Source organism: Lissotriton vulgaris, chromosome 1_1 (genome assembly GCF_964263255.1).
Source record: "Lissotriton vulgaris chromosome 1_1, aLisVul1.2, whole genome shotgun sequence".
Classification (NCBI taxonomy): Eukaryota; Metazoa; Chordata; class Amphibia; order Caudata; family Salamandridae; genus Lissotriton; species Lissotriton vulgaris.
Genome location: NC_141685.1, coordinates 1,105,983,005 through 1,106,009,300, shown reverse-complemented (window position 1 = coordinate 1,106,009,300; position 26,296 = coordinate 1,105,983,005). Strand labels below are relative to the sequence as shown.

The 26,296-nt window shown below is 43.0% G+C and overlaps 1 protein-coding gene across 3 annotated transcripts in view; it reads right to left on the bottom strand.

Moving 5' to 3' along the window:
• The window catches only part of LOC147748685 (A.superbus venom factor 1-like), a 1,068,833-nt gene that overhangs the window by 594,909 nt on the left and 447,628 nt on the right, over positions 1-26,296 (bottom strand). For all 3 annotated transcript variants that reach the window (XM_086963563.1, XM_086963565.1, XM_086963569.1), the window contains exons 15-18: positions 18,399-18,528; positions 18,148-18,219; positions 14,267-14,461; positions 2,341-2,449 (exon numbers count right to left, since the gene is read on the bottom strand). In XM_086963563.1, the coding sequence (XP_086819689.1) occupies positions 2,341-2,449; positions 14,267-14,461; positions 18,148-18,219; positions 18,399-18,528 (506 nt within the window). The remainder of the gene's footprint in view (positions 1-2,340; positions 2,450-14,266; positions 14,462-18,147; positions 18,220-18,398; positions 18,529-26,296) is intronic.

Below are 26,296 nucleotides of genomic sequence, written 5' to 3'. Positions count from 1 at the left end.
CAGAAAAGGAGGTTGATATGTGGGTCATTCCAATGAAAATCCATACTAATATAATAAAGAGAGAGCCCAAACCTTTGAGGCGGGTAATCTCAGGAACCACAGCACCAATCACAACACCCAATACAGCGTTGAAAAGGGCAGTTGCAGCAGAAGGACATGGGCTATGCAGACGCCCACCATATACATTTAAAAGGTAAAAGAACCGTGCCAGCAAAGTAGTCCCTTGTGGGCGTGTCTGCGGTGTGCTGTGGGCGTGTGCTGGGGGCGTGACAAACACTGGGGGCGTTTGGTACATTCCGCCCTTCATGCCATGTCTCATATCGTGTGCTAATCCCACCCTGCTCCCTTTAAATACCCCTGCACCCTATAATCATAACCCACCCTTACACCTTAAAATACCCCAACACCCTTAAATGAATGAATGAATGAATGAAATTTGATTTGTAGAGCGCATGGCTGCCCGAAAGCGTCCCAGCGCTTGCTTGGGGAACCCGTCCTGGTATTCCCCTGCGAGGTTACCCATTACTGGGCATCCCCAAGGTGAAAGCCAGGCATCCCGCTGCGAGGGGCCGTTGTGGAGATTAAGCAAGCTATTGCCCAGAGTTACAGAGTGGGACTCCATGATTGGAATAGGCACCGAGGCGAGAATTGTAAGGTCCGGGGAAATTTTGAGCCCAAGACCCGCCGAGGCGGGGAATTGAACCCTCGTCCGGGCCAGACCTCTGCATCAGGGTCTGCCGCTCCAACCACTTGAGCCACACTAACCCATCTTAATTATATAAATATACCCTGTACCCCAAAACCCAAACCTATCCCTAAACCCTAAAAATACCCCTGTACCCCAAAACCCAAACCTACCCCTGAACCCTATAAATACCCCTGTACCTCAAAACCCAAACCTACCCCTGAACCCTAAAAATACCACTGTACCCCAAAACCCAAACCTACCCCTGAACCCTAAAATACCCCTGTACCCCAAAACCCAATCCTAGCCCTGAACCCGTAAAATAACCCTGTACCCCAAAACCCAAACCTACCCCATAACCCTAAAAATACCCCTATACCCAAAAACACAAACCTTGCCCGGAACCCTAAAAATACCCCTGTACCCCAAAACCCATACTTATGCCTAAAATCACCCCTGTACCCCATAACCCAATACTATATTTGAACCCTTAAAATACCCAAACACCCCAAAACATATACCTCAGTACCCCAAAACATATACCCCTATACCCATACTTACCTTATCCAAACATTAAAAAAATATGCTTTTACCATTCATGCATTTACAATGAATTTCGTTGTAAATGTATGCATGGTAAAAGCATATAAAATGTAATGCCATGCGTTATAATGGCATTGCGGAGTCATGGTACTTTCGTAATGAAAGTATGCGGAGTGATGGTACGCGGAAAGAAAGTTGCGGATTAATGGGTGTTTACCCTCCCCCGGTAAGTACATTGGTGGCACAGCGGCCCACATCTCCAGCCACATACTCATATTTTTTCACCACCCATTTGAAAAATGCACAGGTCTCTCTCATTGATGGCCAGCACCGACATACACTTTTAGACACTCCTCCCGCCACAAGTTCTAGAATGGCAAACTTTAGAGCTGGGGAGCTACGTTCGAATCTCAGCATCAGCTCAACATCCTGTGATTCCAGGCAAATCGCTTTGTCTCCCCGTGCCTACCACAAATAAATGTGTTCGTCTTTAAAGTAAATTGTGCTCATACCATGGTGTCGAGTTAGCGCTATATAATACTGCAAGGAAAAATAAAGTAGGGAAACTCGAGTTCACACACTACTGAACGCGCACTCTTAAGTGCATCAGCAGTGCAATGTGAATCGGAGCGTTTCAGAGGCCTGTCAAAGATAAGAAATGCTATCTAAACGAAATCCTACAAAACAATATACTACTGGCCGGCAGCAATTCATACCCGGACAGCGTCGGAACGGGCTGCTAGCGTCATATACAGTATGTGGCAAATAAAAATAAATATCAATTCGCAGTAAGTGTCAGCCCTTTCTGTGCTTCTGGGCTATCAACGGAAGTGACTTGCAGCATGCAGATCCCACTGTAACCGCCTGAAACTGCGAGCTCCCATTTGCAGGTGATGCGCCACACCCAGGACTTCCGTTGTTTTAAGAAACTTCTTAAAAATCATCTTTTCAATCAGGCTTTCTAATCTTTCTCCTTCTGCTTGTGTGCAGTCCATATATCGCGCCAGGATACTCAGGAGTAATTGAGCACGTTATAAGTCTCGTATAACATAACATAACATAACATGTATTGCTGATTAGTTGATGGCTTCTAAATAACAGAGCAGTCTTACCCATCGTTATCCGGAAGTTCCCCCAGCTGCACTTCTTCCCAGAACCAGCTCTCTGGAAACTGGGACCTGGATGTGATTTGTTCATCGGACATGTATTCATCAGTTATGCCTAAAAGAATAAAATAGAAAGGGTAAGCAGCAAACATGAGATTCATTCTCTTTTTAGGTCGAGCCTCAACAGCGCTTGCGCTGTCTGCAAGACCTGTTGTATGTCGTCTCTGGGCTTTCAGTTAGCTCCCTCCCCAGCAAATTCACTAAGAGAACATTTTGGTTGGCCATCGCACTGTACGGCGTGTCATGGCCCCTCCTCCCATATGGGCATTGCGGAACATTTTGGTTGGCGATCACATGGTACAGCGTGTGATGGCCCCTCCTCCCATATGGGCATTACAGTTTTATTTTTTTAATACACTTTGACCTCTGCAGGTGATACATACTGTACCTACTTTACCAGAAATTATGTTTGTGTGCATTAGGGCAAAAATGTCTATTAGATCTATCCTTCATGTTTTCTATGAAACCGATGTGATAAAATATTATGTTCAAACTCCTTCTTCTTCCAATATCCATTTCCAATGTCACTGAGATAAACACACCTCTATCATAAATATTGGCGGAATCATTACGATCTGCACTTTCAACCACTGACATCATCAAACATGCGCTGGTGGCGGGCTGCTACACGGCCTCTTCTAAATCCCAGCATCCTTTGCACTTCGGTTTCTCTTTCCGGGAACCAAAATATCTGAGAGAGTTAAGGGAAACTGTATCCTGTGCTGTGCTATCCTCTGCCATATCCGGCGGGAGGTACACGAATGGCATACATAATGGCACGCACTGTTAGGGAAGGGCCTCTGTCATTCCCACAAGCCCATATGTTAACGGAACACGAGCAGCCAGAGTCAAAGAGGAGCTGACCGAAGAAACCTTTTGTGCTGGTGCTGTGTGTTATTTATGTGCATTCGTTTCTCTTAGAGTGAATGTTTATGATTATGTGCATTCGTTTCTCTTAGAGTGAATGTTTATGATATGTAGTTTCTATGTGCAATGTATGGGTCTTTTGTGCACATGGAGAAGGTGTGTGTATTTCTTTTCAAACTGTGTGTGTTCTGTTTTTGTGCACAGCAAGCATTTATTGTGCTTTGCCAAACAGTGTGTATGTTTGTGCTTGGATTGTCAGTTGTGTTCTTTATGTATATGTCTGTGTTTGCATTCTCTTTGGTTGTGTGCATGTGTGGGTGTGATGTTTGTATAAATTCTCATATAAAATGGTGTGCTCGCTTATATATAGGATGTGTTTCTGGTTCTGCTCCTGCTGTGTGTTTCACATATTTGTGTGTGTGTGTAGCTTGCATTTTATGTGAGCTGTGTGCTCTCTGTCTGTTTCTGTATGGATTGTTTACCCTGTGCATGTGTGTGTCATATTTGAATATATGTTTGATATAATACATTTTCTGCATGAGTATGTGCATTCTGTGGAAGTGATCTTGTTCTGCCTCTGATCTGTGTTTAAAAGAGTCACTTGTTTGTGTATCTAGTCAGTGCCTTCCATTTATGTGGCTTTTGTTGATATTCTGCCTTTGTTCTGAGTGTGTTTGTGTTGTATGTGTTTGATTTGTTGGACTGTTGTTTTGAGGTCTTGTGATTTGTGTTATGTTTAGGTTTGCCTGTGTGTGCTGTATGAACATATTACTCTATAGGTATGCAAAATAAAGTGATGCTGGTATATTTTACATAAATGATAAAAGGGAAATTTGACATTTCTCCAGCATAACATTGTATTCAGTTATGCTTGTTTCCTTTCCAAACTGACATAGGAAATATAATCTAATAAGACTTAAAATGCCGAGATGATGGCCCTTCTGATTTGGAACAAGTAGGGAAAGTGCTCTTTAAGAGATGAGCCATTTGGTTCATCCAGGCATATACTGAAGTAAATATAATGAGCACTGGAAGTGCTAATTAAAGATATGGTCTCTGCCTCAGTTTTGGGGTGGCAGATGTCTTAAACAATTGAAAAGCTTCAGAAGCGGTATTTTACTTTCATAGACAGTGGTAAATGATAGTTTCTCACTTCAACTTAATGAAAAGTGCTGCTTTTAGCTGGAAATTAATGTATTTTATAATTGTATTTTTTATTTTGTATAGCGCAACTGCTACCTAGAAATGTGCCATAGCACTGATAACTAGCGAGACTCAATTAATTCTGTGCTGTGCTTAGCTTAATGAGTGAAGAGCCAGGTTTCTAATGATTTCCTTAACTGCAGCAATTCTGAGGTGGAAAGTAGGGAAGAGGTAAGATTGTTCCAGAGATGAGATGCATGGAACAGAAGAAGATTAGCATCTGGGGAACGCAATCTACAGGATGGTCCCAGACCCAGCTCTCCTGCGATGCTGCACCGCTCTGCTTCCTCGCTGTTTTTCAGAGTGCTTTATCCTGCTTTTGCCTAGTTTTTACTACTTTCTCCTTCCTTCTCCCCTTTTTTCTGAGTGCTTTCTCTTGCATTTGCCTTGTTTTTGACTGCTTTCTCCTTCCTTACCCCCTGTTTTTAGGTCGTGCATAGCAGCGCGCTTGCGCTGCTCTACGAGGCATGCTGTATTAAGTGTATGGGCATTTGTCTCTGGTCACATTGGTAATTCCTCATTCTTAGTCCGCTAGACAGTACTGCTAGCTGCTTCTCAGGTCCTGCCTGAAAATTCCTAATTCTAACTCATCTAGGCAGTACTTCAAGCTGCTTCTCATGTCCCAGTGGTAATTCCTCATTCTAAGTCCTCTGTAGAGTTCTGCTGGCTGTTACTCTGGTCCTCTGAACAGTGCTGCAGCTGTGTCTCTGGTCACAGTGGTAATTCCTCGTTCTTAGTCCTCTAGACAGTCCTACTAGATGCTTCTCTGGTCCCGTCTGTAACTCATCCATTCTAAGTCCTCTAGGTGGTGCTACAGCTGTGTCTCTGTTCCTAGAGGGGGAAACACCCGTTACAGCGGGAGCACTGCATCGCGTTGCTATCGCAGCGCGACTATTACATCGCAGATGGCTGCACACCGCATGCTACCGCGCCGCATGCTAAGACGTCACAATGACTTCTACAGCGCTAGCCATTACATCGCATTACAGTGCAAAAGCCATTACATCGCATTACAGTGCAAAAGTGCTGTTTTACCACATTGGAAAATGCACTCATCGCATGACAGTGGCCATGAAGTTTATGTGTCAAAATGGCCAATGTTGATAAAAAGGAGAGGTGAATATATGCATTATGGTCCCTCTAAACGAATAAGAGGTCCAGGTAGTGAGGCACAAAGAAAGTTCAATTTAAAAGCGACGAAAAAAGGAAAGGAGAGGAAGGAGTCATTAGAAGAGGTAACACATAAGCCCAAGTCTCAATCAAATAAAACGACGAGGGTTCGGAAATGTATTGATTTTGAGAAAGAGGCCATCTTATCAGCAAAAAAAGAGAAGTATAATAGGAAGCAAACCCATTAGGATAAGGAGATTCATGTAACCTCAAAATTAGCAAAGACACAGGCTCGGCTGCCCCCCCAGCAAAAATAAAAGTAACGCAAACCGGGAAAGTAGCCCTAAAGTGATACCTAGATTAAATACACTACATTATCAAGGTGTTACAAAGTCAGAAGAAGTGGTTGATAGAGGGAATAAGTGGCTTTACTTTGAACATGTAAAATTGGGAAGGGGTGGCAAAAAATCTAAAAAGAGTGGGTATTTAAATAGAGCACACCTACTCAAGGTTTTTGCCCATTGCCCAAGTTTAAATGGAATAAGCTCTCAAGATCCAAGAAAGGTGGAATTCCAAACAATTGGGGAGGGCAAGGAGGTCACCAAAGTACAGCTTTATTCGGGCTTGGTGATGTCTGCAATAGAAAACGCAGAGCAAGAAATCCGTAAAGAGGGGATTCGCCTAGTGTCCAAAGAAGAGTTCGCGCCAGTGTTTAAGGTGCCCCAGCAGAAACCTTTCTTAAGGTATCATGCAGGCTTAAGCAAGAGGCAGGTGAGGCTCCCCGATGAGGAAATAGAGGAAGGGAGAGAAAATTTTAATATAGTAATAAACAATAGAGATATGTTGGAGGCATGGAAGAATTGGAGTAACACCTCCAGCTTAGCAGGACCTTCATATAGTTACAGGGAAGATTCAGTAGTGAATGGGCCTTTAAGTGATGTAGAATAGGCAATGGGGCAGCCACAGAGCATAAAATTGGTCTCTTGGAACATAAATGGATTGGGTACACTTCTAAAACGTGAAACTGTGAAAGAACTTGCAAAAGAGAACGAAATTATTTGTATACAAGAGACCTGGCTCTGTGGTGTTCCCCAAATAGTTGAAGGGTTCCGACAAGTCCACCGTGCAGCTGTAAAATCAAACTCCGGGCGCCCTGCAGGTGGCTTGTTGACAATGATATCAACAACCCTAACAACTAAAACCATTTTGATATCTGTAAAGTGTAAGTGGCTTCTAGCCTGCAGAATCCAAACCACATTTGCGGATAAGAAATATAAATTTATACTGATCCTAAATGTGTATATGCAATGGAATTCAACAAAGGAATATGGGGTCGAATTGTTACATTTTAAGAATGATATGGATGCACTTTGTGATATGTATGGAAATGACCTGATTGTGTTAACGGGAGATTTTAACCATAAACTAAATCCAAAATTGTCGGATCAATGGTACTCAGAAATTCTAGATGCATATGATATAAAAAATGCAGAGTTTATGGAAACAAAAACCTTTACAGATGCGGTGGAATTGGGCAACTATTTATCAAATAAAAGTTTCTTTTGTTTAAACGGAAGGATAGTCCAAGACCGCCCGGCAAAGAAAACTTGTAAATATGGGGCACATATAGACTATGTGTTTTTGCCGGCATGGAATTTCGAGTTAGTTAAAGATTTTAGCATTAACCCCATGGAATGTAGTGATCACAATTTAATAAAGTTAGAATTGGGAATAGCACAATATATGGTTTGCGACAGAGTTATCTGGCAAGAGACAGAGTACCCGAAGCGGATGACCACCAGGTAATCTGAAAAATCTATAGAGAAGTTAGCAAGCCTGAAACATAAGATTCAGATAGGTTGTTTGAAGGGCCAAGACCTATTCTGGTTTGTGGAAAAAATAAAACAAGTAGTAGAAAGTATAAGTATAGAACTAAAGCCCCCTGCAAAAGAACAGAATAAGAAAGGAAATACTCAAAGTAAGAAAGGAACATGGTTTAATCAGGATTGTTTAATGAAAAAAAGAGAAATTAGGAGAGAAGAGCGTAGCCTACGCAAAAAATTTACACGAGCAAAGGCGGAAAACTTAATAAAAATAAAGAGAGAATATAATATGTTAATCCGCAATGTAAAAAGGATTCATAAAGAATCTTGCTGGGGCAAATTATTGGAATCCATTGAAAATAAGAACCTACGGCAATTCTGGAAGCTAATACAGTCAGCCAGGGAACCCTTGATTGCACCAATGACCTGTGTAGTAGAGGAAGATGTATGGGCTGAGCATATTCAGAAATTGTATGCCCCGGGGAGGTTTGTCGGATAATTTGGTACCAAAGCAGTGGAGAGATCTAGTAGAGGATCTCAAACATGATTGCTCAGTAATAAACATCCTTAGGATAATTAGGTCTTTAAATTTAACTAGAGCGGCAGGCCCGGATGATATGCCGGCCCTGTTATTAAATTCAAACCAGCCTTGGTGGGCGGAATTCTTCTCAAAAATGTTTACTTTAATACTAGAGCAAGGGCTAATACCTGCAAACTGGAAGGGTGCAATAATAAGGCCTCTGCATAAAAAAGGAGATGTTCATGCCCCTAAAAACTACAGGCTAATTAACCTATTAGATATAGGAGAAAAGATTTTTGCTAAGATGATACTCGGTAAGTTAAAAGAGTGGGCGGATCTTCGGTCAATCGTAGCAGTGGAACAGGGTGGGTTTAAAGAAGGCCACTCCACGATTGATCATTGTTTTGCCCTGTGGGCCTTAGCTAGGAAATCGATTGAACAAAACGGCAAACTATGCTGCTGTTTCATCGATTTCCGAGCTGCCTTTGACTCAGTAGATAGAAGCAGCCTTTGGGAAGTGCTAGAAAATTATGCATTGCTGGAGGGCATATTAAATATTCTAAAAGAATTACATAGTGACAACTGAGCCCAGGTCATTAGAGATTCAAACGTCTCATTAACGCAGAAAATCCCTGTAAAGAATGGCTTGAGACAAGGGTGCGTTTTGGCACCCTTGCTCCTTTCAATCTTCCTATCAGATCTTCCCGTGGTCTTGGAAGTTGAAAAGAGTGCGAGCCCGCGCATGAATAATAATAAAGTTGCATGCCTTTTATATGCTGATGATCTAGTGATCGTGGACCAAACTGAAATGGGCCTCCAAAGGAAATTAAATGCTTTTAAAATATATTGTGATAAAAAGTTTCTATCGGTGAATATGGAGAAAACAAAGATCCTATGTTTCGGGAAGAGGGTACAAAATTTTAAATGGTTTTTAGGTTTAGACAAATTAGAGGTAGTAAATGAATACAAATATCTAGGCCTTTGGTTTGACAGTGCATTCAAGTGGAATACCCACGTGGCGGCACAAACTTCAAAGGCGTACTCATCAGTCTGTGGATTGAAAAAATTTAATAAGGACTATGGTGACATGTCTCACAGACCGTTACTAAAGGCATTTGAAGCTATGATACCCCCACAAGTTCTCTACGGCGCTGAAGTGCTCTATCTGAGTGGTAAAAGGGGTTGGGACCGGGAGGAAGGAAAGATAATTAAAATGCTGTTGTCCCTACCCAACGGATCCATGTTGCAAGCTATTAGATTAGAGGTAGGCTTGACGGCATGGGAGGTAAAGGCACAAATGTCATTGCTAAGATTTTGGAACCGCCAGACGCCAGGTGGTGAACAGAAGGTGTCAATTTGGTGCAGAAAGGAAATACAAGCAAGCAGTTTACATTGGGCATGGGAAGTGAGGAAAACCCTTCAGCTAGTAACTGTGCAATTAAAGTTGACCCTCGAACAACCCTTATTGGTCCTAGTTTTTACTAAGAAAATGCCTAGGGACCGAGGGCAAGAATATTCCAGATCACAAGATCTGGAGTACCTGAAGTTGAAAAAATCAGTGAACTGGGTAAGGAATGAATGGCAAAAGGAGGTCCGGTTTCCTTATTTGGATGTGTTACCCAGTAACTGGTTAAGGTACGAAATCATGAAGGTTCGGGTAGTCTTAAATCCATGGAAGATCGATAGTAAATTAAAAGTAGCCCTGATCCAACCTGATGGTTTTTGTAAATGTGGCCTAGGTGTGAAGAATGATATTTTACATATATTACTGGACTGTACATGGATTTTAACAGTGCGTAAAATGTTTTTACGTCCAATATTTTTAAAGTATAAGGTAAACACACGATCAGAGGCTGTTGTTCTCCTTACTGAAATGTCGTTTTTAGATATCACAATTGCGTTGGGGAAATTTTTGAAAGCAATAAGAGAAGCTGTAAAGGAGACAACCAAGGAAGTTGGGAAATTTTAAGATATTAAGATTTAAAAAAATGGAAAATGTCAATGTAGTGCTTTTATGGTTTTAAATGTGTACTGGGTGTTAAAATGAACTATGATGTACAATTTCTATTGCTAAGTGGATCCATGGTCTTGTGTATGGTTTATAGACTATTGCCTAAATAAACTTTGATTTTACTACTACTACAGTGCAAAAGTGTACAATCACGAAAGTAAAATGAAAGTAAAATGCACGATATCATATTAAACAAAGCAGAAAGTAAAATGCAGAAAATAATAGGAAAAATGCACGATATAATAACAAACGCTCACCATATATTCCAGAAACGGTGGAATATTCATAAGGGATGTAATATCGACAGTGCACAACAAAACGGAAATTAAACTAAAAAGGATCTCAGAAACCTATTCAACAAAACGGAAAGTAAACAAACAGAAATTAAACAAAAATTGATCTCAGAAACGATGTCATATTCATATGCGAGGGCCCCAAATACTAGAAATGATTCACGACTACATAACAGGAAACGATGTGGTCTGAGGGCAACGCTGCCAACTTTGGTGCTGGGAACTAATGTTCGAACCTCCTGTCTGGGAACTAATGTTCGAACCTCCTGTCACGTCTCCCAAAAAAATAAATCACCATGTATATTTTTTGGGTGGGAAACAATCCTAAAATATATTAATTTTGATACACTGCGTGCGAGAATCCCAAATATACCCTTACTAAAGTAATTGTGAAAACCTTCTTTTAATATCATCCTTGTAATTTGAATGTATATAATGTTTTATATGAACGTATGCTTGATGCCTTTTATCGCCTTATATGACCCAAAATGAAGTAATATGATGAATACAATATTCTTCCAGGGCAATTCCTCATGCATGGATGACGAACCATGCACACATGCAGTTATTCATACTTTGCACACCATGGTCGACGAGCGTCAGGTAATAATATGGCTCTATAAAGCCATAGGAGAGCACACTGGGCCTGTATCAACGTGCCTTCAAAAACTTTGGGACGAGGATTTTGGCAGACTCTTGCATGACAAAGAATGGACTGCAGCCTTGGAGTCTCCCCCTATACCCTTACTAAATTTTAAGTGTTTTTGTAACACTTACTGTGGATGAGTAGGTGGATGGAAAAAAAAGCTCACCATATATATTTTGTTTTTGTGGGAAACAATCCTAAAATATATTAATTTTGATAAACTGCGTGCGAGAATCCCAAATATACCCTTACTAAATTTTAGGTGCTTTCGGTAAAACGTACTGTGGATGGGTGGGTGGATGGAGGCGTGGATGGGTGGGTGGATGGGTGGGTGGATGGGTGGGTGGATGTGTGGATTTGGATGCGTGGATGGGTGGGTGGATGTTTGGATGGGTGGGTGGATGGATGGGTGGGTGGGTGGATGGGTGGATGGAAGGGTGGGTGGATGCATGGGTGGGTGGATGGGTGGGTGGATGGATGGGTGGATGGATGGATGGGTGGATGGGTGGGTCGATGGATGCGTGGATGGTTGGGTGGGTGGATGGGTGGGTGGATGGATGGGTGGGTGGGTGGATGGGTGGGTGGATGGATGCGTGGATGGGTGGGTGTGTGGGTGGGTGGGTGGATGGATGGGTGGGTGGATGGATGCGTGGGTGGGAGGGTGGATGGGTGGATGGATGGATGGGTGGCCGGATGGGTGGGTGGCCGGATGGGTGGATGGCTGGGTGGGGCCATGGTGGATGGGTGGGTGGATGCATGATGGATGGGTGGCTGGATGGGTGGGTAGGTGGATGGATGGATGGGTGGATGCATGATGGATGGGTGGCTGGATGGGTGGATGGCTGGGTGGATGGATGGATGGGTGCATGATGGATGGGTGGCCGGATGGGTGGATGGCTGGGTGGGGCCATGGTGGATGGGTGGGTGGATGGTTTCAAAGGGTTATATGCATCCATTCTGAAATACACCATTTGTGTTGCCTGGTGTCAGTAGTAGCAGTGGATGGTGTGCATTAACAGGGATTCAAAGCCCTTTATTTTATACATTAAGCAATGTGATTAGTTGGCATAGGTGTAGACAAAGTGTTGCCCCGGCACTTAATCATCATCACCAGTGCCTTAAGCCTCGAACATGGTTCCACAGCTGCAAATCAGCATTTTGATTCATGTAGGCAGCCCTAACAGGAGATCATTTATGTCTAAGCACAAACCACAGATCAAAATGCACTAAGCACAGACCAGAGATCAACAGATCAAAATGCATTTTGAGACGCTGATTACGTCGTTTGTCCACAATCACAGTGCAGCTCTGCAGCTCTGGCCATTACGCCACATACTACTTTCATGTAGGCAGCCCTACCAGGATCACAGATCAAAATGCATTTTGACGGACAGACCACAGATCAAAATGCATTTTGAGACGCTGATTATGTGATTTGTCCAGACTCACAGTGCAGCTCGGCAGCTCTGGCCATTAAGCCTCAAACATGGTTCCACAACTGCAAATCAGCATTTTGAGTAGCTGTATAAATGCGCACTTTCACGTCAGCTAAACTTGCTTTCATTTCTTGTTTATGTATGCTTTTTAGGGTTCATCGCCTGCACTCAAGGATTTGCGCGTGCAATGCCGTTTATTTATACTTTATTAACGCGGGACTCGGTTCAGGGTTGCTGTGCTTTGTGCAATTTACTTTTAATTTAGGTGTATGCTTTTTGTGATTCCCAGCCTCACATTAATGAAATCAAACACTTTCCTCAAGTGCTTCCTCAGACTGAGCACTTTCCTCTTAGCGCAGCATATGGGTCAGGGACGTCGTGCTTTGGGTGATTTAATTTTTATCTGTGTATGCTTTTTGGGGTTCACTGCCGCACATTAATGAGAGCACTTCCCTCAAGTGGTTGCTCACATCGAGCACTTTCCACTTACTGCAGCTCACCATCTACGGCTGCGGTGCTTCAAGGTAATTAAGCACTTCCCTCAAGATATTGCTTAGTGTGGTTTGTGCATGCTTTATTAGTGAACACTTCATAGACGCCATGCTTCACACAAATTAAATGTATGCATTTTCGGGTTCACTGCTGTGCATCTATGTAAAGGATCACTTCCCTCAAGTTTTGCTTGTGTTTGGGTAATGCACGGCACACGCTACATCAATGACATTGTTTGCCCAATATTCTTTTAAGATATGCGTTTTGGATTTGAAATTGGGAACAAACACTGACTTCACACTTATCACAGCACACGTTTACAGACATCATTTTGTCTTATATTTCATCATGGCGGACACATTGGGAGGATGCCCTTGTGTTGGCATTACAGTCTACAAATAAGTGAGGGATACGTTAGGTGGGACCACAGTTCTTTTTATTAATTTAAGTCTGTGTTTGTAGGTATGTCAGACTAAAAATATTTCTGAAAACTCACGAGCAGCTGGGAATAACGATGGACAGCACAAGCATTGTCAGCTGCGAAATGCAATGCAAAAAAAAAAACCCCAGACAATGGAAGAGCAGCTAACACAAAAAACGTGTTGTCATGGCGTGCGATTTAGTGGTCTGCGAAGCGAAGTACTGCCCAATATCAATCAACGCACTGGCGTTGCAACAACGTTCGTTGTAAAAGGTGACGATGTAAAGGACTTTGCGATGTGAAACACGCGGGGTAAAAGCACGCGATGTAATGGTGCACGATGTATTGACATACAACCCCCAGAGGTAATGCCCCATTGTTAGTCCTCTAGGCAGTGCTGCGCTGTTTCCCTGTTCATACCTCTACTACACTCCAAACCAAAATACATTGGTAAAAGATATTGTCATTTACTAAGAAAATAGTTTTAACTCTCAAATGCGAGACCTATTACATTGCAAATGTTTGTTTTCCATGTGGTTATAGGGTCAAGTGCTCTGAATCAAGTACTTGACAGATGAAGTAAGGCTTTCATCTTTCAGATGGAAAGAGTATGACTTTCAGGTGGAAAGAGTATGACTTTCAACTGCAACGTGATAAGTGTTTGAAAATCTATAGAACATATATTTGCTATATAGCGGAGGCCCAGTCTTTAAATTGTTAGCCACAGGACTTTCAAACATAAGTTGTAATCCTGTTTTTTCTAGTAGGCGAGATTCTGTGGTTGTGTAAGTAAGTAAGTAAGTAAGTACTTACTTACTTACTGTGGTTGTGGGAAAATCTCTCTGTTCCTCCGATCCCTTCGAAATTGGTAGCCAATGGAAACCAATAAACTTATGGCGTTACAAGACTACCTGGCATTTTGATGTATAACAAGCTTTGAAGTGCTGTAAAGCTGGATTATTATTATCATTATTATTGTTATTATTGTTATTATTATATTAAGTATGTTTACACTCAGTGATAGCAATGACACAAATGAATGACACTTACTTTTTGCCAAAATGAGTTCGCCCCGTCTTCTCTCCATCCGTATTTTACTGATAAACTCGCAGCAGTCCATGAATGCATTCACACACTCCGAGGTCTCCCTGATGTATTGAGCTCGCTTTGTACAGCTGTGGCCCATAATGTTTTCTCTCATGCCATCTTCACAGCACTTTTTCTCTGTGCCTTTGTACTTTGCAGCTGAAATGGTAGAACAAAGATTTTCACAGCATGCCTCCCTCTATTACACTGAAAAACCAGATCTGAGAACTAGAAATTGAGGCAGAGAAAAAAGCTTGACCCACCAAACCTACTGATTTTCCTGATGAGATTTGATCCTTTCAAAATGTTATAATTTGTCATACCAGGCGACTACCATGCTGTGTAGGAAGCTGTCTCTTTATATGGTGAACCAAAATGAGGTACACTGTGTAAAGAGTCCAGGCAAACCCCAGTTGGCTGAAAGAGGCACACATGATAACCCAAACGCTCTCTTTTGTGGTAGTGTGGGTGAGCAGTTAGGCTTATCAGAGGGGAGTGTGAAGCATTTATTGCACACATACAGGCAGTAAGTGAGACACACACTCACTAAAGAAATTCAACACCAATTTATAAAAATAACACATATTTTTATAAGAATTTAGGTACTGAGATCATCAGAATCGGGTAAGAACTTTTCGAGAAGAGTTGGCTTCCCCACGAGGGTCAGATGCAGCAAGCAGGCTGCAGGGTCGGTGCCAAGTCAGTAGTTGCTCCTCTGCTCTCGGGTCAGCAAACTTCTCTGTCCACTACTTCTTTTTGTCTGTCAAATCTGAGGTGCCATGTCGTGCTTTCACTTTTTAGAGTACCTAGTGACGCAGCCTGCAGTGAGAGCCTGCATGGGTTTGATGCTGGGTCCTTTAGAGTGGCACAATATATGCTGCAGCTCTTAGGGACCACCTTTAGTACCTATGCCCTAGGTACCAGGGGTAGCACTTACTAGGAGTTCACAGAGGTGGTAAAGACCTGGCCAACCGGTGATCAATTGACCAGCTACCTCATTTTGGTGAATGAACACTGGCACTGGGGACCTGATTAGCAGGAACCCAGTGCACTCCAGTCAAAGTTGCATCCAATACCAGGCAAATAGTGGGGGGAACTACTACAATAAAAGAAATCCAGTTTCCTACATGCTGTATCAGGAGGAGAAGGTGGTAGCACAATAGAAGGGATCTTTTCTCTCAATATAAAATAGGCATACTTTAGTAGTCTTCCCCCATGACTGGCACTGAAATGTAAGCCTTGTGTGGCCCTATTCATATTGTTTTCATTTGTTGCATTGCTTTGAGCATGTCCGAACTAAGCTACATAGCGGTGTTGTAGATATAACAGTACATTTTTTTACTAGAGATAGAGAAAACATATAGACAATAGCGGTCAATATAAGGAATAGAGGTTATAGATAATGAGAGGCAAATTACTTTATTTTCTAGTCATAGGCTATGAGCGACCCAGTCCTTTCTGCCACAAGTCAGCAATCATATTTATACTGACTACCAAGCATTCAGGAAATGCTCGGGATGTTTCTGATAAAAAGAGAGCTGCTTTAATCCAAACTCTCTTGCATTTATAAGTTCTTATTATTGATACTATTTTCATTCGTTTTTCCTCAATGTTGCAAGCCTGTTTACTCTTTTTTGGAGTTCTTATCAAAAGTTCTTTGCCATGGTCTTTTTTTCCTTCATAGACCATTATCAGTGCTGCCAATTATTCAGTTTATGTATTGAACCCATTGGAGCTGGCACTGCAGGTTAAACTGGGTAACACACTACCACTGTAGATTAAACTAGACATTGGCTGAGACTACAAGGATAAACACGGTTTGAAAACAGGTAGGCCCAGATGTGCATCCTGTGTTCACTGTGCATTGGACCTCAGGAGACTCAAAATGGCTGAACCAGATGTGGTCTTTCTTGTGTTCCTCTCTACAGGGCACCTGGCCTGGTGGTTTGGGCCTGACCGATCCAGTTGGAGAAGGACCAAGGCAAATTTCCATATGGCTGTTCTTTGTCAGGAGTGTTATAATGGCAAAGAACAATGGACTGGAATGCTGTCCCAGTAGTTGCTTTTGGTTGCAATCAATTGAAGAATTCTCCCCATCCCTGTTTGTTAGTTTTCTACATCAATGGCGGGTTACACTCAGTATGAGCTACCACCGGCAAGGAAGACTGGATATAGGCTGTCATAGTGGGTTATCTATACTACTATAATAAAGGAGAAACTTGCAGGCTTTGAGGCAAGTAAACCCGGGAACCTCTGCGCCAATCTACACACCCGATACACCGTATAAATCGGCAGGGTGTGTAGATGGTTATGGTTATAGGCTATATAAACTTTTAAAAAAAACCTTATTTAAAAAAATTATTAAAAAAAAAAAGTAGTCCCCCCAAAGTAGCGCCGGCCGCGACGTGCGTGCTCACGTCGAGGAGCGGCGTCAGAGCGGTGCCAGAGGACATGGCGCGGGGGAGGAGCGGTCCCGTGAGCAGCAGCGGACGGGCCAGCGGCGGTGAGAGACCAGCGGAGAGGCGGACATGGCGCAGGGGAGGAGCGGCGGTGGACAGGCGGTGAGGAGCAGGGCGGCGAGGACCAGTCAACTCAGGAGCGGAAAATGAGGTAAGCAGGCGGGTGTCGGGCCAGGCGGGGGACGGGGAGTTACTAAAGCCAATGTCGGGGCAGGCGGGGGTCGGGGCAGGAGGGGGACGGGGACTAACACCTCCAGGCGAGGGTTGGGCCAGGCGGCAGGCGGGAGACGGGGCGGGCGGGGGCACGGGCTGCTGGGCAATGTCGGGGCAGGCGTGGGTAGGGGGAAGCCTGAAAGCACCCGGACAAGGTTGGGACGGGCTGCTAGTACTATATATGTCTGTCGCTGCCAGGCTGGGTAAAGGCTGCTCCTCATGGATGGGCTGACTAATGCCAGCCAACAGCAGCTTAGACTGGGTATATACCAGCACTTGCACGTTAGTCTGGGCTGTCATTGGCATGTTGGACTCAGGATAGGCTGTGACTAGTCAGTTACACTGGGCATGGAGTATCACTCGTTGGAGTAGTTTTGATCACTCACCAATACCAAATTTTATCAGCCACACTGAAAGATTACTCAGGGTATGCATTCCTACTTTCCAGTTAGACTGAGTTTGCTATATCTCTGGCAAGTTACAATCTGTATGGGTTAACAATGCAGGTTAAAAAGGGGTGGGCTTACTTCGTGGTAAGACTGGAGATGGGGGGCCAGTCTGGGTGTGGTTATCATTAGCTAGTTAAACCTGTAATGGATGGCCATTGCAGGTTACAGCAGTACGGGCAATGTAGACCAGAAATTGACTGTCACAAGCAACCTGAGTCAGCACAAGCCACTGCTAGGTCAGATCTATGGCCAGAATGGCAGATTTGACTATCAAGTTACTGGCACAACCAGTTATGGGACGGTTAGACAGAGTACAAGATAATACTGCATGTTGCACTGTGTACAGGTGCTCACTGCCAGTTTAAATTATGTACAGGTTGTCACTGGTGGGTGATGGGTAAGGGCTGTCATTGAATTGTATTAGACAAGACATTAGCTGCTAGTGGGAGGTTCGAATGCATATGGTATGCCCAAGGCAAATTAGTCTGGGGAAGTGTAGCAACCAGCAGGTTAGGGTGGCTTGGGTATGGATGGTTGAAAGTTCTGGAAAATATAAGGGTGCTGAGGGTAGGTGTGAATGGCCAGTCACCAGAATAGTCTACACCTATAAGTAGTAGAAAGGCTCTGAACATTGACATATCATGGACCCAAGGGTAAGCAAACATTTATTTGATTGATTTAAATGACAATTAATCCTGATACATTTTTCAAATTTGCTACCAACCTTTGCCTGCTTTGGCATCTATCAGCTGAACAGAGCGACGCCGACGGGTTCTTGGCTGAGGGCATGTGGGTTCTGCAGGAAGAGAAAGAATGAGCCCATTCGGTGTGCATTCACATAATGAGATTTTTTTCTGCATTGAAGAAGTTTCCATGCATTTAAATTTTTTTGTGCGGTATTGCTGGTAGTAGTGCTCTTGTTGTAGACTATATGAGGTAGATTCCTTTTAATGTTCTTTCAAAGGAATAGGATACCTGATCGTTGTGGAGTAGATGTCCTAAAATTTGTTTCAAGAGCCAGACCAGCATCATAAAAGACCCCCACATTGTTGGCGCCACCCCCAGGAGTGCATCCAATGTCATTCTTCTCAACAGAGTTCCACACCTGCAAATGACAATGAAAAAGGTATTAATTACTAAACACAATTCTTCTGTTTATAAATAGACACGATTACATGCACTTCTCAAAGTAAAACTGTTGTGTCTCTCACAGAGAGTGGAATATGTGTAAAAAAGCTTTTAGATGGAGAAGGGGGTATTTTGATTCTGTCCTCCCTGGCTTCTGGATCTTCATTGTGTCTGTGAATGCTAGAATAACAAATCAATCTTCCTAGTCAGGCATACCTTTCCACAAAGACCTCTCTTTACTTGTGTCAATAGAAACTAAACCCCTTCCTAGCATGAAGTCCTTCCACCTGAACCATGTCTCCATCCCTGAAATTCATATAGATCACTGGAATGTTTAGTTCAACATGCACCTTGCCTTTATCCACAATTTGAGATGGATAGCAAAAACGTTTAGCTTACCGGCCACCCTGTCTACGTTTATAAATTCATATGGATTATAGAATGTTTATTTGAATGCACACTTTGCTACATCCCCAAATTCAGATGAATCGCTTAGCTGACAGTTAAAGCTGAAGTTTCTAGACTGTTGGACTTTCTCTCTTTGGATCGACCATGCATTGATTACTTGTGTCCTACTCTAGACATATCAAGCTAGTTATCTCCTTCCTTTTGCAGCTTTCTGATTGGACATCCTGTGCTTTGTCATGATAGTGTTTGAGGCTAAAATTTACCAACTTCAGTTTGGTGTTGCATAATGGGTAGAGCTGATGGCTTCCCGGTGTTGATTGCTTGGTGTATTAAGATATACTGTATTTTTACTTGTTTTTTAACTCTACATTATTCTGCATGACCTCTGGTGAAGAAGCCTGGAGAACCCCATTAAGAATCTTATGTCACCAAGTTTCTGCATTATATGCATTGATGAATGTTGGTGAACCCTAAAACAAGTTTTTACTCTCTTCTATCTTTAACTTTAAGAGGTCTGGTGCACAAGCATGATGGACCTTTTTAAGAATTGTAACCAACTGTTCTCATAAACGGCATCCAGGGCAGGGACTTGGAGGATTCCAACAAGATTCATCCCTGTTCCTTTTTATGCATGTGATCTACTTACGGACAGCCTCAACGAGATGCCTAGAGTTCAATTCATCCACATGTGGTGCGTGTACATAATCTAATGCCAAGTCTGGATGTTTCTACTGATAATTATGTCCACTCAATCACCAGAATGGATTAATGGCAAGTGCCTGTAAGACCCTACCGAGAATCCAAGTTCTTGCAGTGGGAGAATTGAACAAGATGGCTGTGTCTTGTTTTCTAGGATCCATTCTCTCACTACTATCACCGGGAAGTACTGTAAGCAAAAATACCACAAATAGAATACAAAATGGATCTTTTAACCCTCCTGCTCTTTGAGTGCTTTTACCACCCTGAGCAGTATTCAAGCTACTTCTAGCAAGGGCTTTAGCATTCTTTTAATGGATCCCATTCATTACATAAAGGACCTTATATGGTAAATGTAGGAAGCTGGCTCTCTATATACTGCACCAAAATGAGGTAAACTGTGCCAAGAGTCCAGGTAACACTTATTGGTTTACAGGGGTTAAAATAGTAATCCCAAATGTTCACTTTTGTGGTAGTGTGGGCAAGCAGGTTAGGCTTGTCAAAGGATAGTATTGAGTATTTCACATACAGTGTCAGTAAGTGGGACACACCCTCAATAAAGAATTCTGACACAAATCTACAAAAATAAGACTTTTATATGAATTTAAACACCAAGATCATCATAATGGAATAATCTTTAAAGCGGTAATGTTACCCTTTGGGGGAAAAACATATACTACATTCCGTCACTTGGCAATGACTCAAAGGACTGTTTTTCTGGGCCTAAGGTAAGTAGTGTTATATTCCATATCGGTACTATAATATAGATATCGGTAAACTCATTATCCTTCACCTATATTCTCTCCCTACATTACACTTGTCATGGTTTACAGGGGCTGAACTTTTACCTAGATATTACACAGCATTCAGAATGCAGGTTTTCCCTGGTTTGAATTCTCATACATTATGCATGAGGGTTTTTGGAAGCACAACAGGACTGCCATCTCCTGTATAAAATCTATGTACAATGTTCAGGCCCAACATCATCCTTAGGCCGACACAGTAACACAGCAAGGTAGAACCCCTGGGGAGACCTATGGGTGTATATATATCTATGGGTCTATCTTGCTAAGATAGCTAGAGGAGACCAAGACTTCCCGGCCGACACACTGACCAGAGACTCTGAGGTTCCTGCATGCAGACATTCCAACTCGCTGTGGTCTAACATCTCTCGCGGGGTGTCCAGCTCGAGACCAGGCCGGGGTACCACAGCCTCACTCGAGGTAATTGGGTTGACTAGATCCAAGAGGGATTCTTGGCTTAACACATACATCCTATTTATTTGCTGTTGGTTATTCAGGTTCAGAGGACACAAATTCCTAAATTGTGCAAAACACTTTATCTTAGTTTCCTTGAAAAATACGTCTTCCTTAAAACAATGACTGAAGACGCGGATAACGCAGGAGGAGTTGTGCAAAATTTGCACCTCTCAGAAATACGGTCACCCTGAAACTGCTTGCGCATGGATTAACACCTAGGGGTGGCATAGTAGCATTCATGATTGAAGCACACAAATCATACAGAACAGAGATATTTTATTTGTGGGTTACATTCCCAGCAGCAAATGCAAGAACAAAAACGCTTCGCTTCTACACAGAAGGTGATGTACCAGCTGGATATTGTCCATTTGAGGCCATTGGTGTTCCGCTTCGTAACAGAAACACTTATACTGGTTTAAAGGTGCCCTACCCTATATAAGAAGAAGAGTAAGACTCAGTCCGCTTGAAAGAGAAGGAGCGAAATGGCCAATATTAGCAACTTATGCACCACATGCTGACATTGAAACAATGCCAGGACCTGATTTCACAAAGGATTATTAAAACTTTACAGAAACATGACATAAATCGTCATGAGGACATTTACAGTCCAGCCAGCAATGACAACAACCAATACAGCTCAAGTTCAAAACACAACAACTAAAATTACACCACAAATGTTACACACAGTAATGTGTAAGATGCCCTCAAAACGTGAACAAATGCCATTCTGGCTAGCTCAGAAAATAACACAGCTAGAAGCAGTATTCCCAAATACTAGGCCTTATGATAAACACAGAATGCTAACAATCTGCTTGCCCATGGTGATCACATCACAACTAGAGAACTGTACTGCATAGGGTACAGTTTTCGCTGCCATATATACTAGAATTCATGGTATCCCATCATTAGCAGTAGTACCAGACGTATTGAGACAAATACAAAATGAGTACGGAGCAGAGCCTGCTCTTAACCTATTGATGAAGTTACTAGGTAGCTATGCCCAGGTATCAGAAATAATACTGACAAATATTGAAGGGGAATCAGCATCAGTGGCCATCCGCCAATGCCTAAGGGAGTTCAGTTCTTTACAACAGGAACAGGAACTACCCAAAATAATTGAAACTGCATATGCAGAATTAGGCAGGGACAGTTTTGGTGTAAAAGCGTTAAAACCACAACTGATAGGTAGTCCTGAGAAGGAGACTTTCAAGCAGACACCTACCTCTTCTAAAAAGAAGTGGGACAAGAATAAAAAAGAAATTATTAAAGAGAACAGATCTCAATCTAGAGGTAGATCTCCACAGGAGTCCTCTGAAAGGAGGTATAACCTTAGGAATAGGGACAACATTAGGAAACCTGACAGGTATTAGGAAGGATACCGATAAACGTTCCTCTCGTTCCTTTCAGAGTTCACCGAAAAACTCTAAGAGGGAAGGACGGTCAGACAGACAAGAAGAGCGTACAAAATCCAGAGACAAGCAGCACGCTCAAGACTATACTTCCAAAAAAGAAGATAAAGCCAAACCAAAACCACAGTTCAAAAAGAAGAAGGTTGCAGGTCTAAAGATCAGACATGCCCAGAATTCTGAGGACTTGACTACTGAATGGGAAATGGGCTCTGACGATGCTAGAGGTTGCAGCAGAAGTAACAATAGTTTGCCAGAACCTGATGGAATTTCTGGTGACAGCGGACTTGAATGATTATATCACGGTGGAAACACCTGATACTAGGGTAAGTGTCCAGCATAAATTATATGAAACAATGCTCCAGATGGAGGGGGACAAATGTAGGCCAGTTAAAGGTCTCTTTTGGGAGAACCTGATGTTTGGCTATGACATTTTGTTAGCTGAACATGATTGGCCACCAGCATTCATCATGGATTGCCCTAGGGGAGAAACAGTAATTTTATCAGCATTTTCTTACCATGTTCCAAAACATTTAAAATATACATATGCGCGGGAGTGGGCGGTAGCCCAAGCTCCAGCATTATACAAAAACCATGTAGGTTGGGATGAGGATTCAATCCACCACATTATTGTACAAATAAACACTCCAACTACACAAAGGCAGTACCCTATAATGCAAGAATAAAAAAAAACAGGTCAGGGAGATCTTAGATCAACTTAAATACCAAGGATTGATCGAAAAGTGTACCTCATCGATAAAAAAATCCTTTGTTTCCTGTCATGAAACCTGACAATTCATATCATCTAGTTTTAGACAACAGACATTTAAACACTTGCACAAAGACATTTGCAGTACAACATGCACACAGTGCCGCATTAATGAATACATTGTGCGGAAAAGATAAAAAACAACAATAGATATCTCAAATGGGTTCTTTTGCCAGAATATAGCACCAGAGAGCAGATATTTGACAGCATTCTCAGCGCTAGTGTCGCATCTGCAATTTTGTCGACTACCCTAGGGGTATAAGAACAGCCCGGGGTTGTTTTCAGCCAGGGTAACTGAATTACTTCAGAACCTGGTGAAGAGGCATTGTCCTATGTGGATGATATTTATCTAACGGACGATGACCTGGAGGAACACTTGAACAGAGTGAATACCATAATTTTGGGATTTGCATCTGAGGGTTACAAATTCAACTTTAAAAAGTCAAAAATAGCCCACCTTAATGTCGTTATTCTAGGATATTAACTTTCAAGTGAAGGGAAAAGACTGGCAGCCAACAATTTAGAAAAGTGTGCGATGCTCCAACTTCCAAAATCATTAAAAAACTTACAATCAATACTAGGATTCCTTAATTTTGGCAGAACATATATTTTGGATTACGCAGAAAGAGTTAAACCTTTCTACGATTTAATAAAATCTGATTTTTCAGTTTGACAATGGACACAGGAACACACAGATACATTGTGTTCCTAACAAGCGGACATGATAGCTTCGAAACACTTACAGATACACCTAAACGTACGCAACCTGGTGATCCGAATAGTTGCGGGTCAATCAGGGTACACCTATCTAACATATAAAGTAGGTAAAACAGTTACCAATAGCATATAAATCTAATTTGTACACAAATGCTGAGAAGCGTTTCGCATCTACAAAAAAAAATTCTAACAGCAGTACAGACTGCTGTAGTCAGAGAGAGAGTCCTGGCTCAAGGGATACCTATATTAGTCCGCTCTCTCCAATCCAACTGCCGCTTTCAGCTTGCCGTCCCACGAGTAAAAAGGGCTCGGCTGGGAGGACGTACTTTCTCGGCTAATGTTGTGACACTCTGGAACACCCTGCCCCCAGAGATTCAGCAGCGGATGATAAAGACCTGGCTTTTTACCCAACCGCGCTAGGCATGATTACCCCAGTCCTCGTGGTCAAACATGCTCTCTAGCGCCGGGACACACCTCCTTGCGAGGTAGCTGTTCGCGCTCTATCAAATGCCGTATTATTATTATTAGTCGTGACCCTGGTTCCAACTTGCTGGACTTGGCCCTTTTTGGCTAGAGTTTGGCTAGAGTTCATTAAACTGTTTGTCTTTCTCCTAGACCTTATTCTGACATTATGCTGCCAACATAGAAGCTTTGGGCACTTTGCCACTGCTGATCAGTGTCAAAATGCAAGTGCTCCCTGTATAAAGTGTTATGGGAATTGGTTGTCCATAATTGGTATAATTGCCTTACTAGTAAACTCCCTAGTAAAGTGCACTATGTGTGCCAGGGCTGGTAATGTAAATGCTACTAGTGGGACTGTAGCACTAATTGTGCCACCCACACAAGTAGCCCTAAGAAAAGATTTCAGGCCTGCCACTGCAGTGCCTGCACACAGTTTGTTAACTGCCTTGGAGAGCTGGTGCCCTGTTGTGGAAACTCTGGAACATAAACGTTTCCAAGTGCGTCTCAGCGACGCTGTGTGCGTGTGCTTTTTGCACACCTGAGACTGCCCTGTGGTCCGTGGTGCTGTTTATGAAGTGCCCCATGACCGCATTGCCCCTGCAGCATGAAACATCCTCCACGTTGCTGCATTGCTGTTTGTGGCCCGAGCCATCATCACAACGGAGCCTGTGAGTAAAGATCACCGCTGCCGGCCCGAGCCGCAACGTGCTAAAGGCTTACTTTAAACTAAGGACGGTGTCTTAGCGACACTGCGTGCGTGCGCTTTTTGCACGCCTGAGACTGCTGTGTGGTCCGTGGTGCTGTTTATAAGGTGCCCCGTGACCGCATTGCCCCCGCAGCGTGAAACATCATCCACGCTGCTACATTGCTGTTTGTGGCCGGAACTGTCATCATAATTGAGGCTGTGAGGAAAGAATGCCGGCTCAAGCCGCAGCGTGCTAAAGGATTTCTTGAAGCTAAGGAAGCTATAAGGTGAAAGGGATTGTGATCGTTGTTAGTCGAAAAGAATCTGCCCAAGATCGTCAACGAAGGAGAAGGCAGCGCCTTAACCCGTCCGGCTACAGTGTCGCCTAGCAACAGAGCTGCAACAGGATCGAGATCGCCCAGCAGGACGTCCGACAAGCAGAGAGAGAAAGGGAAGCAGCACAACGCCCCAGGTAAGGCTTGGACTCCTGGTCGGGAGCCGCAAGCGTGTGTGGCCTGGGCAGGCATGCAGGAGGGGTACAGGAGTGCTCCGAACTCTCTCCCTCTGCACTGCATTAAACACGCTGAGTCCCCGAGCGACCTGTACCTGCCCAGCAGTACCGGGGCCACCCCTTTAAGCTTACGACCATTGTGTCTGCTGTTGGGGCCTAGTGGTGCCCGAGTTGACCGCGTAGATTGGCTTGCCGCATTATTCTTGCATTACGAAGTGCCTGATTCTTGCATTATGAACCGCATTATTCTTGCATTACGAACTGACTGATTCTTGCGTCACAAACCGCATTATTCATGCATTGCTAACTGCCTGATTCTTGCATTAAGACCTGTATTATTCTTGCATTACGAACTGCCTGATTCTTGCACTACGAACCACATCATTCTTGCATTACGAACTGCCTGATTCTTGCATTAAGGAGTGTCTTAATACTACATTATGAACTGAATTATGAACTGCATAGCATTGCATTAGGACTGCATTAGAGATCGTGAATTGCTCATTTATACCGCCAGAACCGACAAGTGATTGCTGGCCTAATAACCGGCCAAGCGAAATAGTACGAATACGCAGATGTTGGATTTCTATCAATTGGTCTAATCGTATTCCTTTTTATAAAGATACCACTATTTTGATTAAACCAGTGTGGTGTCCATTTGTGGTGGTATCACTGTGTTACTGGGAGTGTGGTTGCAAATACTTTACACATTGCCTTGGAGATAAGCCTGGCTGCTCATGCAAAGCTACCAGGGGGTGAGCAAGCGTGATCTATGAGGGTGTCCCTCCTTACCCTGACTAGAAGCAATGGTCCCTATTTGGACTAAGGTACC